Below are 17,727 nucleotides of genomic sequence, written 5' to 3' on the forward strand. Positions count from 1 at the left end.
AGTGGCCCCTGCTTGCCGCAACTGGAGAAAGCCCTCGCACAGTAACGAAGACCCAACACAGCCAAAAATAAATAAATAAATAATAAAAATAAAGAAATTCCTTAAAAAAAAAAAAAGGAGACATTACAACGGACACTGCAGAAATACAAAGCATCATAAGAGACTACTACAAACAACTCTATGCCAATAAAATGGACAACCTGGAAGAAACAGACAAATTCTTAGAAAGGTATAACCTTCCAAGACTGAACCGGGAAGAGGCAGAAAATATGAACAGACCAATCACAAGTAATGAAATTGAAACTGTGCTTAAAAATCTTCCAACAAACAGAAGTCCAGGACCAGACAGCTTCACAGGTGAATTCTATCAAAGATTTAGAGAAGAGCTAACACCCACCCTTCTCAAACTCTTCCAAAAAATTGCAGAGGAAGGAACACTCCCAAACTCTTTCTATGAGGACATCACCCTGATATCAAAACGAGACAAAGATACTACAAAAGAAGAAAATTACAGACCAATATCACTGATGAATATAGATGCAAAAATCGTCAGCAAAATACTAGCAAACAGAATCCAACAACACATTAAAAGGATTATACACCATGATCAAGTGGGATTTATCCCAGGGATGCAAGGATTCTTCAATATATGCAAATCAACCAATGTGATACACCATATTAACAAACTGAAGGATAAAAACCATATGATAATCTCAAAAGATGCATAAAAAGCTTTTGACAAAATTCAACACCCACTTATGATAAAAAATCTCCAGAAACTGGGCATAGAGGGAAACTACCTCAACATAATAAAGGCCATATATGACAAACCCACAGCAAACATCATTCTCAATGGTGAAAAACTGAAACCATTTCCTCTAAGATCAGGAACAAGACAAGGATGTCCACTCTTGCCACTCTTATTCAACAGTATTGGAAGTCCTAGCCATGGCAATTACAGAAGAAAAATAAAAGGAATCCAAATTGGAAAAGAAGTAAAACTGTCACCATTTGCAGATGACATGATACTATACAAAGATAATCCTAAAGATGCCAGCAGAAAACTACTAGAGCTAATCAATGAATTTGGTAAACTTGCAGGATACAAAATTAATGCACAGAAATCACTTGCATTCCTACACCGTAATGATGAAAAATCTGAAAGAGAAATTAAGGAAACACTCCCATTTACCACTGCAACAAAAAGAATAAAATACCTAGGAATAAACCTACCTAGGGAGACAAAAGACCTGTATGCAGAAAACTATAAGATACTGATGAAAGAAATTAAAGATGATACCAACAGATGGAGAGATATACCATGTTCTTGGATTGGAAGAATCAACATTGTGAAAATGACTATACCACCCAAAGCAACCTATAGATTCAATGCAATGCCTATCAAATTACCAATGGCATTTTTTCCAGAACTAAAACAAAAAATCTTAAAATTTGTATGGAGACACAAAAGACCTCGAATAGCCAAAGCAATCTTGAGGGGAAAAAACAGAGCTGGAGGGGCTTCCCTGGTGGCGCAGTGGTTGAGAATCTGCCTGCTAATGCAGGGGACACGGGTTCGAGCCCTGGTCTGGGAAGATCCCACATGCCGCAGAGCAACTAGGCCCGTGAGCCACAACTACTGAGCCTGCGCGTCTGGAGCCTGTGCCCCGTAACAAAAGGCCACGATAGTGAGGCCCGCACACCACGATGAAGAGTGGCCCCCACTTGCCGCAGCTAGAGGAAGCCCTCGCACAGAAACTAAGACCCAACACAGCCAAAAATAAATAAATAAATTAATTAATTAAAAAAAAAAAAGAGCTGGAGGAACCATACTCCCTGACTTCAGACTATACTACAAAGCTACAGTAATAAAGGCAACATGGTACTGGCATAAAAACAGAAATATAGATCAATGGCACAGGATAGAAAGCCCAGAGATAAACCCACGCACCTATGGTCAACTAATCTATGACAAAGATAAACCCACGCACCTATGGTCAACTAATCTATGACAAAGGAGGCAAGGATATACAATGGAGAAAAGACAATCTCTTCAATAAATGGTGCTGGGAAAACTGGACAGCTACACGTAAAAGAATGAAATTAGAACATTCCCTAACACCATACACAAAAATAAACTCAAAATGGATTAAAGACTTAAATGTAAGGCCAGACACCATAAAACTCTTAGAGGAAAACATAGGCAGAACACTCTATGACATACATCACAGCAAGATCCTTTTTGACCCACCTCCTGAAGTAAGGGAAATAAAAACAAAAATAAACAAATGGGACCTAATGAAACTTAAAAGCTTCTGCACAGCAAAGGAAACCATAAACAAGACAACCCTCAAAATGGGAGAAAATATTTGCAAATGAATCAACAGACAAAGGATTAATCTCCAAAATATATAAACAGCTCATGCAGCTCAATATTAAAAAAACAAACAAGCCAATCAAGAAATGGGCAGAAGACCTAAATAGACATTTCTCCAAAGAAGACATACAGATGGCCAAGAGGCACATGAAAAGATGCTCAACATCACTAATTATTAGAGAAATGCAAATCAAAACTATAATGAGGTTTCACCTCACACTGGTCAGAATGGGCATCATCAGAAAATCTACAAATAACAAATACTGGAGAGGGTGTGGACATAAAGGAACCCTCTTGCACTGTTGGTGGGAATGTAAACTGATACAGCCACTATGGAGAACAGTATGGAGGTTCCTTAAAAAACTAAAAATAGAATTACTATATGACCCAACAATCCCACCACTGGGCATATACCCAGAGAAAACCATAATTCAAAAAGACACATGCATTGCAATGTTCACTGCAGCACTGTTTGTGACAGCCAGGTCATGGAAGCAACCTAAATGCCCATCGACAGACGAACGGATAAAGAAGATGTGGTACATATATACAATGCAATATTACTCAGCCATAAAAAGGAATGAAACTGGGTCATTTGTAGAGACATGGATGGACCTAGAGACTGTCATACAGAGTGAAGTAAGTCAGAAAGAGAAAAACAAATATTGTATATTAACATATATATGTGGAATCTAGAAAAATGGTACAGATGAACCATTTGCAAGGCAGAAATAGAGACACAGATGTAGAGAACAAACGTATGGACACCAAGGGGGGAAAGCAGGGGGTTGTTGTTGTTGGTGGTGGTGGTGGGATGAATTGGGAGATTGGGATTGACATATATACACTAATATGTGTAAAATAGATAACTAATAAGAACCTGCTGTATATTAAAAAAAGTGATAAGTAAAAAAAAAAAAAAACTCAAAAAACCCAACTCTATTAATGATATTAAAAAAAAAAAAGAAAGAAATTCAGGTTAAAATCCAAAGATTTAATTTCTAAAGGGAAAACTGACAGATTAGCTGTTGATTTAAGAACCAGAATACAAATAAATACACAGAAATGAGGTGCTTCAGCGCCTAAGATCTCAGGGAAATGGAAACATACACACACACAAAGTAAAGCTGGTGTGTTTTTTCCAAAAGTGTATCATATGAACAATATTTGATTTTTGTTCTTCTAACATAACCATGCAGATTAGTTTTGAGAAAAAATCAATTTCTCCTTCAAATACAGCATGTTCTAACTGTTAAATACCTCATGAACAATATCTATCTGCAAAGCACTATGCCAGAGGTACCACAGGCTGGAAATGACAGCATTGTTCCTCTGCTAGGGTTGACAATCTCATAGGAGACATTTCTACTAAAGAGAGGGACAAGACATCTAAATGTCCATGACAAATGAACGAACAAAATGTAGTATACACATACAACAGAATATTATTCAACCTTAAAACAGGATATTCTGCAATGTCTCAATATGGATGAATCTTGAGGACATGGTGCTAAGTGAAATAAGCCAATTACAGAAAGACAAATATTGCATGATTCTACTTATATGAGGTATCTAAAACGGTCAAATTCAGGAATTCCCTGGCGGTCCAGTGGTTAGGACTCCACGCTTTCACTGCCATGGGCCTGGGGTTCGATCCCTGGTCAGGGAACTAAGATCTCACAAGCCATTGGGAGCGGCCAAAAAAAACCCCCCAAAAGTCAAATTCAAAGAATCAAAGAGTGGAATGGTGGTTGGAGGAAGAGGAGAATGTGGAGGTACTACAGGCATAAAGTTTCAGTCAAGCAAGATGAATAAGCTCTAACAGATCTACTGTATAACAATAACACGGTACAGTTAAAATTTTGTTAAGAAGGTAGATTTCATGTTGTGTTCTTTCCACAATAAAATAAAAAGGAAAAAGAAAAAAAAGGAGGTAAAAGAAATGTGACAGGGGAATATAAACTAATTTTGCCTAACAGTAACATCTAGAAAGGCTTCATGCATATAAAAGGTAGTACTGGAATTCGGCGTTGAAAGAGTTTTAAAATTTGAAAGAAAAAAAATGAGTGGTGGATAGATTGGCTACAGATGTTCGAAAGTATGTGGCAAAGTCAGGAAGGTATGGGAGGAGTGTGGATAATGACAGAATGGCTGTGGAAGATCAAACTGGAAAGAGCAGCTGTGAAGAATTTGGATCTTATTCCATAAGCAATGGCAAATCAAAGTTGGTATTTTGAGAGGGAGTTAACATTTTTTCCCAGCAAATACAGGGATTATTTGCCTTGTTCAGCATTGTGCCCAGGAGTTAGCTGCATGGCAAACTGCAAGGAAGCAAAGGCAATTACATTATTTGTTAAAATCAAACATAATTGAGGACCTGTGTAATGTGGTGTGGTGGCTAGGTGGCATTAAGGATGGGATTTACATTCAGATGAAACGGCTGACAGGTAGATATATTACCAGACATGACAGAAAATGGCAGGTTGGGAACATACGGGAAGAAAGGATTGGTGCTGCCTGAAAGGTTTATAAGGTTTAGCAAATGAGGTATGAATCTTTAGCTAGGCTTTGAAGGATGAAGAGCTGTCAGGCAGAGAGTAACATTGCCAAAAGTAGGGAAATATAAAGTAAACTATGGTTTTAACTCTATCAGAATTTCGTAAGACAGCAGAATTATTCACAGTAGTAAAAGTGTGAAAACAACCTACATATCCACGGATGGATGAAGAGACAAACGAAATGTGGTATAGACATACAATGAAATACTATTCACCCTTAAAAAGGAAATTCCGGCACATGCTACAGCATGGAAAACCTCAAAGACACTATGCTAAGTGAAGTAAGCTGGTCACAAAAGGACAAATATTATATGACTCCAAGTCTGAGGTACCTACAGTAGTCAAGTTCATAGACAGAAAATAGAATGGTGGTTGTCAGGGGCAGGAGGGTCGGGGGAATGGTTTATCATTGTTTAGTGGGTGCAGAGTTTCAGTTTGGGAAGAAAAAAAGTGGTCTGGAGATGGATGTTGGTGATGGCTGTATAACAAGGTAAATGTACTTAACGCCAGTGAACTCTGCGTTTAAAAAGTTAAAATGGGGACTTCCCTGGTGGTCCCGTGGTTGAGACTCTCTTCCCAATACAGGGGGCATGGGTTCGATCCCTGGTTGGGGAACTAAGATCCCGCGTGCCACAGGGCACAACCAAGAAAAAAAAAAAGGTTAAAATGGTAAAGGTTTTACCACAATAGAAAAAAAAAAATTCCTGCCATGTTATGAGCCTTAAAGACGTGTAAGTCATTAAGGCCCCTGAGAATAGCTAAAAGGAATTTTAAGGATGGGAAGCATTTTCGTAAGACATGTGCTAATTTTTTAAAGCTTCACTATAACTAGTGCTAACAACTTAGTGGAGTTTCTAAATATTAGTAAAACCGCATAAGATTTTTTTTTTTTTTTAGGACTATGGCAAAGAGTCTCAGGCCAAGATGTCATCGAGGAGAACTTCAAATGCAAGAAATGATCAAATTTAAAAACTAAGCTCTTAAAAAAAAAAAAAAGAATTTCCTAAGACATTCCGCAGTGCTTCCACTTCTTCCTGGAGGCGGTAGAGTCCATACTCAGGGAAAGCAGAGCTATATCTGCACTATCTAAGAAAAGTAACTGGTGGCAGTGGCTGAAAGCCAGGGAGAGGGGGTTTGAGATGGCTGCAGCCTAAAAAAGGCAACAGAAAAAAAGAAAAGTGGGGTTTGGAGGGCTGGAAGGATAGGAAGAGACGGAGGGAGTGCGTTCAGCGCCATAAGCAGGTCGGCCCCTCGCCCGAGCATCTGTCAACCACGGGGTTCACTCCGGCCCTTTCAACTCCACGGGCTCCAGGGCTGCCAGGCCCTCGGTGGACCCCAGTCAGGCCCCCGCCAGGATTCATACGCCAGTTCGGCCTCCCCCGCGACCCCGCGGACGCGCGGCCTAACTGGACGAGTTACTCATCCCCATCCAGCCTCAGGGTCCGAACAGGGAACCGGGGGCTACGCGACCACCAGCCTTACAGGCTGTGAGAACTGAACGACGGGCCTAAAGCGCTCGGCCCAGGGCACTGCGCACAGCAGGAGTTTGCGGAAGGGCTCCAGATGGATTTCACCCCCGGAAACCAGCCCAGCCCGGCCCAGCCTCCTCCCCGCGGCCCGCTCTCGGAGGCGCGCGACCCCTCAGTTCCCGAACACGCGCGGGGCCCACGGCGCCCCCGGGCTCCGGAAGCCGCGAGGGGCGGGAGGGGAAGTTCCGCGGGTAAGGGGCGCCCTCTGACTCACTCCTCCAAGAAGTCCAGGAACAGTTTCTGGCACTTCTCGGCCACCTCGTCGCGGACTTCCAGGTGCTGGCTGCCGGCGCCCGGCTCCGCTGCCGCCGCGAGGTCCATCGCTGCCTAATGCTGAGGGGCCGCCGGTGCCACGCTGGAAGCAAGCAGAGCGTTGCTTCTCCCCGGACGCTGCCGCTCGGCGCGCACCTCCTCTGCCCCGCCCCTTCGCCGGAAGGCCGGAGCCAATCGTGGCGCAGGAGCTCGGGGATTTCGCGCCAAACCTGTCCAATGAGCGCGGCCTCTCCCTCAGCCCCGCCCACGGAGCGGAGATTTCGCGCCAAATGCAAAGACCCGAGAAAGCCGGGTGATCGGCCTCTGCGCCTGCGCAGTTGGTCGTGTCCGGGGGAATTTTGCTGCTGGAGCGAGTTAAAAGATAAGATCTTTGCCCGGGGGTGGTTTTTCTAATATTCTTCAAATCGTTTCACTTATATTAATTGAGCAAGAGGCGTAATGCCTTATGGAAGAGGAAAGTGAGTAAGATTCCGACCTCCTGCTTGAACCATCTAATTGGAGGACATAAACTGTAAACCACCGGCTGAAACCCTTTAAGAGTCAAAAGTGACGTAGTAACAGTACTAGGGGGAAGGGAGAGAGGGGAGTTGGCAGAATTATTATGGTTGGTGCTGACCGGGAAAAATCAGCGAATATTTGACGCTGTTGATTACTTCCTCTCTCAAACGCACTCTTGGCTTGCGTCCTCTTGACTTCCCCTCTCTTTGGCCATATTTTCCCGGCTTCGTTTCACTTGATTTTTCTCCTATCTCTTTGGTCATTCCTGGTTAGCCTCCTTTGTAGGCGCCTCTTTAGGGAGTCCCTTAAATGTTCTGGTCCCAGAGCCCTCTTTTCCCATAAAGGAGCTCTCTTGGGCGATCCCCTTCACTCACTTGTTTTCAATTCACCAAGGCCTTGGTGCTGATGACTTCTGAATCTGTATCACCAACCAGTTCTGTTTCCTGGGGCTCCAAGAAATTACAAGAAGCCTGGATCAATTCCATTTTTTGAGGCTTCCAAGCACACTAAAAAAAAAAATTTTTTTTTAAATGCCGAACAGGATGACAGAAGCTACAGTAATTCTTTTAACACACACACATAGAGAAAGACACTATTCACAAAATATTTACAAGGTTTAACCAAAAACTCATTGCTTGTGTGCTGTAGTGTATTAGTGTGTGTATTGCCTCATTTGAAGGGGATGGGAACCCTTGCAGGCCTGTACCCCTCAGCCCTTCACCAGCTCCAGATCTGCCTGCCTACAGGACATCACCACTTGTATATACTTTAGGAACCTCAAACTCACCTGTTTGATGATATTCACAGCCCTTCTGCACTGGCACAAGAATGGATCCAGGAGCTATCTAGGAGCAGTTTGCTGACCAGATTCTGTCTCATTCTCTCAAAAGTCCTCCTTCTTTTCTTTCCCGTTTTTCTTTTTCCCCCTTCTCTTTCTCTTCTATCCTCAAGGTAGATTTCCCAGAACTAAAGCACCGTGTACAGAAGGAAGAAAGCAAAGAACAGGAGTGCAGAGTTCCAGGCTAATTTACGGCTGTGCCCACTGAGAAACTTGGAACTTGCTCTTCTCGGCTGTCTACACCTCACAGGCCCTCCCTTCCCCCTTCAGACATGCACCTCTGGACCAGAATAGGAGATGAGGTCTCCTAGTGAGGGTAGTGGAGGTACCTTCCATAGAAGAGGAGGATGTGAGGTATGAAACATATCTGAGCTGTATCCCAGAGAGTAGTATGCCTCTGTGTGTGTGTAAGCCTGAGACTGCTATCCTTAGAAAAGCCTGCTTGCAAGGTTGGCCTTTGGCTGGCATTTGGGAACTTGACTGGTAAACAGTTCCCTACACTGATATTACACTTTCCCTAAATGGTAAGGGTGGCTCACTGTGCCTGAAATGTTTTTACAAACAACGTGGTTGATACTGAATATCTTCTGAGAGTCTGGAATCTTGACATGTGCTCGGTAAACGGTGCTTATGTGACCAGCCCCCAGTGACAACACAGGCTTCTCTAATGAGCTTCCCTGGTAGACACGTGTGTGTTATTACAGTTTAATGCTGGGAAGGAATTAAGTGCATTCTGTATGACTCCAGAGGGGAAGGACTCTAGGAAGCTTGTGCTTGGGCTCCTCTGGATTTTGCCTCCTGTGCCTTTTCCCTTTGCTGATTTTACTTTCTATCCTTTCACTGTAATAAATCATAACCATGAGTATGATTATATGCTGAGTCCTGGAGTCCTCCTAGCAAATCATTGAACCTGAGGATGGCTTTGAGGAACCCCCAACACAATGTATGTATTTTTTAACCTTATAATAGAGAATTTCAAACACGTAAATGTAGACAGAATAGTATAATGAACTTTCATTATGTAACCCCGATAAGCACTAAAATGTGGCCAGTCCTGTCCCAACCACACACCCCATCTGCTTTTCCCTCTCCATAATGATTATCTTAAACTTTTTATTTTAGAATCGTCTTTTAAAATGTCTTGCAAAAGGTAGGATAGAGTTGTCATATACTCTATGACCATTTTTCCCTATTGTTAACATCTTACGTTACCACAGTACATTTGTCACAATTAAAGAAGGAACTTCAGTACAGTATTATTAACTAAACTCCATACTTTATTTCGATTTCAGTAGTTTTCCCCTAATGTCCCTTTTCTCCTCCAGGATCCCACCCAGGATACCATGTTACATTGAGTTGTCCTATCTCTTTAGTCTCCTCTGGTCTGCAGTTTCTCAGAATTTTATTGGTTTTGATGACATTGATAGTTTTCAGGTATACAGCTCAGGTATTTTGCAAAATATTGCTCAGTTGGGATTTGTCTGATATTTTTTCTCATGTTTAGACTGTAGGACTGTAGTTAGGGGGTTTGGGAGGAAGACCATAGAGGTAAAGTACAGTTCTCTTCACTCCCTTATGATTTTGAAGCACATCCTAGATATCATATCATTTCATCTGTAGATATGTCAGAAGGCATCTCTAAAAGATAAGGGCTCTTTTTCCTGAGACATATCTTTGGCTGGGCTGTAGCAGTACAGGTTGATGATGCTGATTCTTTTAAAGCTAATTGTAATATTTTCCTGGATTACCAACACTTCAATATATTTTGAATAAAACCAGCAGATTAAATTTTTACATGGTTTAGGTGGTGTACAATATTCAATAATATATTTATCACATCAGATTATGAAATATTTTCTTCCAAATAAAGTCAATCCTCATCTTATAAAATATGTAATATATATTACCTCTTATTAACAAAACAAGAGAATTAGATGTTAGCTGCTGATCAATTCATTTTTAGCAGTACATGATTAAATGCCTTTTTAGTCATTTGCCTTCCACTTTAGTTACTTACATATGAGAAGTTTGGTCATGATGTGTAGCAAAAGTAATGGAGAGGGCAGTGGTAATGATGGCAGTTTTTACCTGTTTTTATATAATACTTATTTAATTTTTTCCAAAGGTGAATGCCATAATTACACACACACACAGAGTTACTGCAAAAATATTTAAAACTTTCATTATATTTCTCAATTTATTATAACATCATTTTGACTATACTTACATTACATTATTATACTTCAAGAAAAGAGGAACGGCATATAAATTTATTCTTGTTTTTATAGCTATTATGAAAATGGGTAATTTAATTATATTGGTATTATTTTAATATCAATTTGACTACTTTTAATCATTAACTTTACAAAATGTCTTCCGGATTTTCTCTCCCAGTGGTTTTTAAGACTATTTCTTGAAACAATATTAACATTTTTGTTTGAATTGAAAAACGAAGTTGGATTTTTTCTAACAGAACAGTAAGTGTGATTTAGCTGATTCATTTACAATGAGGACAGGCTTCGCTAAGTGTTATGGGGTGGATATTTCTGGACATTGAATGACCTAAATCTTGAGCTCTGAGGTTTTGGCCAACATGTATCTAAAGAACATTATAAAATGAAAGCAGTTTATTTTAAAAAATTGTATAAGCAAAGGTTTGTTGAAATTAACTTTCTTTTTCTTCTCAAGTTTAGGAAAGATTTGGACAGCAGAAACAGAGTGAGGAATCCTCAGAAGAGATGGTAGGGAAGCCTTAGGAATAGATGTGATCACCCAGAGAGCATCTGAAGAAAGAGAAGAAGGTAGGTCCAAGCATGAGACCCTGGGGAATATCAGCATTTAAAAGGAGGCTGAGGGGCATCCTAGGACTTCCCTGGTGGTCCAGTGGTTAAGACTTCGCACTTCCAATGCAGGTGGCCTGGGTTCAATCCGTGGTCAGGGAACTAGGATCCCACATACCGCAGGCCATGGCCCAAAAAAAAAAATAAAAGGAGGTTGAAGAGGGAAATGCCATGGGAGAGACTGGGAAAGAACAGCCAAAGAAATAGGAGGAGAATCTGAAAAGCCAAAAGAGAAGACTCTGGAACTAGTCATTGTCAGTGGTGAAGGCTGCAGAGTGGTCAAGGACAGAGACTAAACATGGTGGAAGGAGTTTCAGTGATGTGGAGGGGTAGAAGTTAGATTGCAGGGGAGTGAAGAGAGCAGAGGAAGCAGAGTGAGTGGCAACCACTCCTTACTAAGTTGGGCTACAAAGACAGAGTGGATTGTAAGGGACGTGCTCTGCTCTGTCTGGGTTGAGAGGCCCTTGACACAAGCTTTGGTGCTTTTGAAACAGTTGGCTGTTGGAGCAAAGGTGCAGGGAGAGAGAGCCAGTCAGCAGTTACTCTCTCCCTCTGGCAAGTGAGGAGAAGAGGGGAGACTACGTGGCCCCCAACATTTGCGATGGAAGGGGTTATCTCACTCCACAGAGGCCTCCTGTTACACCCTCTTGCGCTCATACGGCCAGGGTTACCACCTATGGTAGCAAGGCTGCAGAAACCCAGTCAAACTCAACCAGCCCAGCCAATGGCCCTGGTAGAGAGCTTTGTTCCAGATTGCACAGTTACTAGATGGGCTAGCAGTTTTCCTGCATATAGCCCTTCTCCAAGAAAATTGGCCTTAGCTAATCCTACTTGTTCTCCCCAAAAGGCAAATACGGGGAAGTCTTTTGCCCTACAAAAGTGTGTACAATAAAGGAGTACTCACTCAGAACCTTGCACCAGAATCCAGTTGTACCTGGAAGGACGTTTTGTATGCCGCGTAATTGGCATAGCTTCCACAGTTAAGCACATGGGCTCTGGATTTGAGTCCTGGCTCCACTACTTAAGTGATCTTGGGTAAGTTACTTAACCTCTCTGTGCAATAGGTTTTTTATCTGTGGGACAATAATAGAACCTGTTAACAGCACTATCGTTATAAAGAGTAAATAAGTTAATATGTATAATGAGTTTTTAGCTGAGGGGTAATAATAGAACCTGCTAATAGGGCTGTCATTGTAAGGATTAAAAGAGATAACATGTATAAAGTGCTTCATAATATGTGCAAATATGCCTGGCACATATTAGATATCATACTCATATTCTATTTAGCCCTCCTCAGTACTGATTCATTATAACGCTATTTATCTCTGAAATATTTTCCATGAAAATATATTTGTAGGGGAATTCCCTGGTGGTCCAGTGGTTAAGATTCCGTGCTTGCACTGCAGGGGGCACGGGTTCGATCCCTAGTTGGGGAACTAAGATCCCGCATGCCACGTGGTGTGGCCAGACCAAAAAAAAAAAAAAAAAAAAAAAAAAAAAATATATATATATATATATACAGGATGACATAAATACACTACGGTATAACATATGTGTGTGCTTGTGTGTGTGTGTGTGTGTGTGTGTGTGCGTGTGCGTGTGTGTTGTGTGTATCCTTCCTTTGAGTGCTCTTATGAGTGCTCAGCCAAAGAGAACCACTGTAGCCCGCTGTACTGTGTACTCTGTACCAGTAAAGGTTGGTTAGCCCACCACACCGCAGAACTGCACATCGCCATCTGCCAAAGTGAGTGTGCTCTGCAACTCACCGTATTAGGACTACCAGCTGGAGATGGGTGGAAGATGGATGTTATGAAGGGCTTCATAAACATCACTGCCACTTGGGAGGAAAGACCAAGAATGGTATGACATGTGCCTGGGAGAAACTTTGGCCCAAGGCATGTCTTAACTTCAGAGTTATTGAGGAGATCCAAGAGCAAATGCCAGTGTTCCAGGAATGCATTTCCCTAAGGACTGTGCTATGAGGACCCAAGTAGGGCTGATGTGGCTGGCATTCCCATTTGCAGGGACCCAGAGACCCCTTGGCAACATGGGATATGTGTCCATTATGATTAGACCTGTCTCCTTACTGTCCCATCTCCGCCGTGAGACTTTCTGGCCTCCCAGCCTACAGTTCTCTCTCCTTTCTCTGAACTCTGGAAACATTCCATCTCCCAGTTGGCACATGTAGTTTTCTGCGTGATTAGGTTGGTTTTCTTTTCAGGCTGTTATCTTTTGGCTTGATATCAAACATTTTTATTTACTGATTAAAACTGGGAACTTGGGAAGAGTTAACATCTCTAAGAAACCAAAGGGCACATTTTCTTAAGAGAAATTTTTATTATAGAAAATTTCAAATATATTAAAAAGTAGAATAGAATTATGCACCCCTATGTATCCATCACCTAGTTCAATCTTATTGGATCTATAACCCCACCATCTTCTCCTGACACTAAATAATTTGGGAAATTTCTGACGTTGTATAATTTCTTTTGTAAATAGTCCAGTATGAATCTCTAAAAGACAAGCATTCCTGTAAAAAAACATACAGCCACTATATCAGATGCTCTTATGTACCCCTTCAGGTCCTCACCTGTCTCTTGTTCCAGTTCCATGAGGACTCTGAGCCACTTGATGGTATCTGCTGCCCTCTGTGCCTCTCAGGTTTCCCTATTGTCACCACAGAGGAAGTGGCTCATGCGTCTTAGAAGCACCCTGGAGGAGAGAGGGAGGCAAGGTCACAGAGAATCTTTGATCAATGGGAGAGGAGAATCAGTGGTTAAATTGCTTTCCCCTAACCAATCCCCTACATATGGGTATGTAGGTTAGGTTAGGGTTTTTCCCCCTCCCTTCTTCCCCTTGCCCTCCATTAGAAACAACAGTGCAATAAACCTCTTTGTATGTGTGTATTTCTGGAGGATAAATTTCTGGAAGGGCTGGTCCTGGGTGAAAGTGAATGAATATTTTCAATTTGCCTAAACTGCCAAATTGGTTTTCAATAAGGTTGTACCAATTTATTCTCTTACCAATGCACAGGGCATTTTCATTTTAAGTGAAATAAGAGCCTTAAGCCAAATGGTTAAATTCTGAGCTTAGAATTACAGGTTGTGGTCTGTCAGTGAGAAATGATTATTTGGGTAATAGAAGCTACCTGGTACCCCAAAGTCTCAGCAATCCAGAACTTTGCTCCATTCATTCATTTATTCAATCATGCAACAAATATTTAATGAGTACCTATTATGCATCAATACTAAGGTACTACTGATACTGTAGTGCCTGTCTGTTGTGTAGCTTACATTCTAGGGGGCCAGGCTGAAGTGGAGCACACTGAAGACTTGGATAGAATTCATTCCTTCTTGCTATTGAGCCTCAACCAGGTAAACTGTTTCTGTTACAGTTAGCCCAATAATTACCCAGTGTTTTATAAAGAGATAAAACCCATCTTCTTGGCTTGAAATTGAAAAAGGAAATTTTACAACCCATTCTTCAAGACAAAAAGAGATTCGTACTTTTCACGTGCAGTTGTGGCAGGCTGTGCCGGCATCAGGGGCTAATCATCCATCTTTTATCAGCCCCAGGAGACTCATCCTGGGCCTATAAGACTGGTGGGTTGACAGGCAGCTCAGAAAAAGAGGCACTTACAAGCAGCTCGGATGCAACCAAATGAAACATTTTTCTGATCTGAATGCAAGTCCACCAGGTTATTGTGAATAATTAAATGAAACAGAACAAAAAAGAAACACAAAACCAAAAAGAGCCCGTGCTCCTTTCAGTGGTTATAGAGGACTGTATGACTGATAGCGATGTTTAGAAAGCATTGCATTGCACAGTTATGTGGGAGGCAATAAGGACAGCTAGTCTGATTCCTAGCATGGCTTCAACTAGAATATCTGAGAGTGTGTGGCATGTGTGGGTTTTGTTGTTGTTATATTTTTAATTAACAGGAACAAAGGGCTGTAGTGCTTCGTGCTGCTACTGGTTCTTTCTGTGCTACAGCTCAGTGTATGAATCCTGTCCTTCAGTCATCAGTGTGTTGGGGTATCCTTCAATGGGCAGACATTTCTGTAGATAGGGCTCTTAGAAACTTACAACCTAATGATGGAGGCAGGATATGAATGCAACTACAAATTGCAGAAAAATGCAAGTATACCAAAATACATAAAATATATAGTGATATAAAAGTAGAAAGTTGAAATGGAGGATTCTAATTAGGATATTTTCTGTAAATTGAGATAACCTATGGGGAGGGAAAAAAATCATTCATTCCTTATTTTATAGTAAATTATAATTTTAACAACTGCAAGTAATACATATTCAGAGGGATACAGATAAATAAAGGCAGAGAGATACAGATAAATGAAAAGACAATAAAAACCACCCCAAATTGTATCACACAGAAATATTATTGGTTAATATTTTGATAAATATTGGGTGGGCCAAAAGGTTCGTTCGGTTTTTTCCGTGAGATGGCTCTAGTAGCACTTAGGTGTCTTTAAATTCATTCGAAACAATTTTGTTAGATTGTATGTGACAGCTGTCATATCAGCGTGCATTTAAAAAAAGACTTATAAGAATTGGTGAATTTTTTTTTTCTTTTTGGCTACGTTGGGTCTTCGTTGCTGCACACGGGCTTTCTCTAGTTGTAGCGAGCAGGGGCTACTCTTTGTTGTGGTGCGCGTGCTTCTCATTGCGGTGGCTTCTCTTGTTGCGGAGCACGGGCTCTAGAGCACAGGCTCAGTAGTTGTGGTGCATGGGCTTAGTTGCTCCGCGGCATGTGGGATCTTCCTGGACCAGGGCTCAAACCTGTGTCCCCTGCATTGGCAGGCAGATTCTTAACCACTGCGCTACCAGAGAAGTCCTCACAATTGGTGAGTTTTTGTGTAGCCATTTTAATATTGAAGATGGAAGAAAAAAACCCAACATTTTTGGCATATTATGCTTTATTATTTCAAGAAAGGTAAAAACGCAACTGAAACGCAAAAAAAAGATTTGTACAGTATATGGAGAAGGTGTTGTGACTGATCGAACATGTCAAAAGTGGTTTGCGAAGTTTCTTGCTGGAGATTTCTCGCTGGACGATGCGCCACAGTCGGGTAGACCAGTTGAACTTGATAGTGCTCAAATCGAGACATTAATTGAGAACAATCAGTGTTATACCACTCAGGAGATAGCTGACATACTCAGAATATGCAAATCAAGTGTTGAAAATCATTTGCACCAGCTTGGTTATGTGATCGCTTTGATGTTTGGGTTCCATTCAAGTTAAGCGAAAAAAACCTTCTTGACTGTATTTCTGCATGCGATTCTGTACTTAAGTGTAATGAAAATTTTCCATTTTTAAAACAAATTGTGGCGGGCTATGAAAAGTGGATACTGTACAACAATGTGGAACGGAAGAGATCGTGGAGGAAGTGAAATGAACCACCACCAACCACACCAAAGGCTGGTCTTCATCCAAAGAAGGTGATGTTGTGTATATGGTGGGACTGGAAGGGAGTCCTCTATTATGAGCTCCTTCCGGAAAACCAAACGATTAATTCCAACAAGTTCTGCTCCCAATTAGACCAACTGAAAGCAGCACTCGACTAAAAGCATCCAGAATTAGTTAACAGAAAACGCATAATCTTCCATCAGGATAATGCAAGACCGCACGTTTCTTTGATGACCAGGCAAAAACTGTTATAACTTAGGTGGGAAATTCTGATTCATCCACCGTATTCACCAGACATTGCACCTTCGGATTTCCATTTGTTTAGGTCTTTACAAAATTCTATTAATGGAAAAAATTTCAGTTCTGTAGAAGACTGTAAAAGGCACCTGGAACAGTTCTTTGCTCAAAAAGATAAAAAGTTTTGGGAAGATGGAATTATGAAGTTGCCTGAAAAATGGCAGAAGGTAATGGAACAAAAGGGTGAATACGTTGTTCAATAAAGTTCTTGGTGAAAATGAAAACTGTGTCTTTTATTTTTACTTAAAAACCGAAGGCACTTTTTGGCCAACCCAATATATTTCAGTATTATTTTAATGGCTATCTAGATTACTATAAAGTCCACCCATGTAGTATATTTTTTAAAATTTAATTTAAATCTTTAGATAATGTTTTTGAGGAATTAATGAGTCAAAGGGGAAAGCATTTTAATACTCTTGATATGTGTTTTCAAACTGTCCTCCAGAAAAATGATACACTCTCTCCAGCATTGTGGAAGTACCATTGCCATTTTTTCCCTCCTTGCCAATTTAAAAAGAAAAAATGAGGCCACGTTTAGTTTTTACATGTATTCTAACGATTTTCTGGGGAACCTCACCAGCTTTCAATAAATACAGTTCAATGGATTGCACTAAATCTGGATTTCTTTGATTGTTCCATTGTGGCTTATACAAGGGTATGCTCTCCTGTTGCATTTCACACAGAGGGTGAAACTCTGAGACTACATCTTCCTCGTTGTCTTAGTCCTCAGAAATGGATTCTGAGACAGAGATTTCTGTGCAGGAGATTTATGGGGGAGTGCTCTTGGGATCAATACCTAGTGGAGTTAGGGAAAGCACAACCGGGTAGAGGGAGAAATTGAACTGCGATGCAGTTGCAACAGAAACCTCAGCTGATCCCACAGATAGTCCTGGAGGTCAGATGGCCCGTCAGAGTTGTCCCATATCGAGGCAGGGGACTGGGCCTTTGACCCCAGCATCAAGCAGTCATTGGATGCAGGCTGCCCTTGGGGAGGAAGTGTAACTTTAAGTGGAGCACCTTCCTTTGGTCAAGGGCAATTCCTAGAAAGGGATATGGCTGTGAGTTTTCAACAGCCGGCACTCCTGTGGC

General features: G+C 41.3%; 1 protein-coding gene across 1 annotated transcript in view; it reads right to left on the reverse strand.

Moving 5' to 3' along the window:
* MCM6 (minichromosome maintenance complex component 6) overlaps positions 1 to 6,883 on the reverse strand; it is a 44,081-nt gene extending 37,198 nt beyond the window's left edge. The window contains exon 1 of the mRNA XM_007192051.3: positions 6,679 to 6,883. Within this exon, the coding sequence (XP_007192113.2) occupies positions 6,679 to 6,785 (107 nt within the window). The 5' untranslated portion in view covers positions 6,786 to 6,883. The remainder of the gene's footprint in view (positions 1 to 6,678) is intronic.
* Between the last annotated feature and the right edge of the window lie 10,844 nt (positions 6,884 to 17,727).

Source organism: Balaenoptera acutorostrata, chromosome 8 (genome assembly GCF_949987535.1).
Source record: "Balaenoptera acutorostrata chromosome 8, mBalAcu1.1, whole genome shotgun sequence".
Taxonomy (NCBI): Eukaryota; Metazoa; Chordata; class Mammalia; order Artiodactyla; family Balaenopteridae; genus Balaenoptera; species Balaenoptera acutorostrata.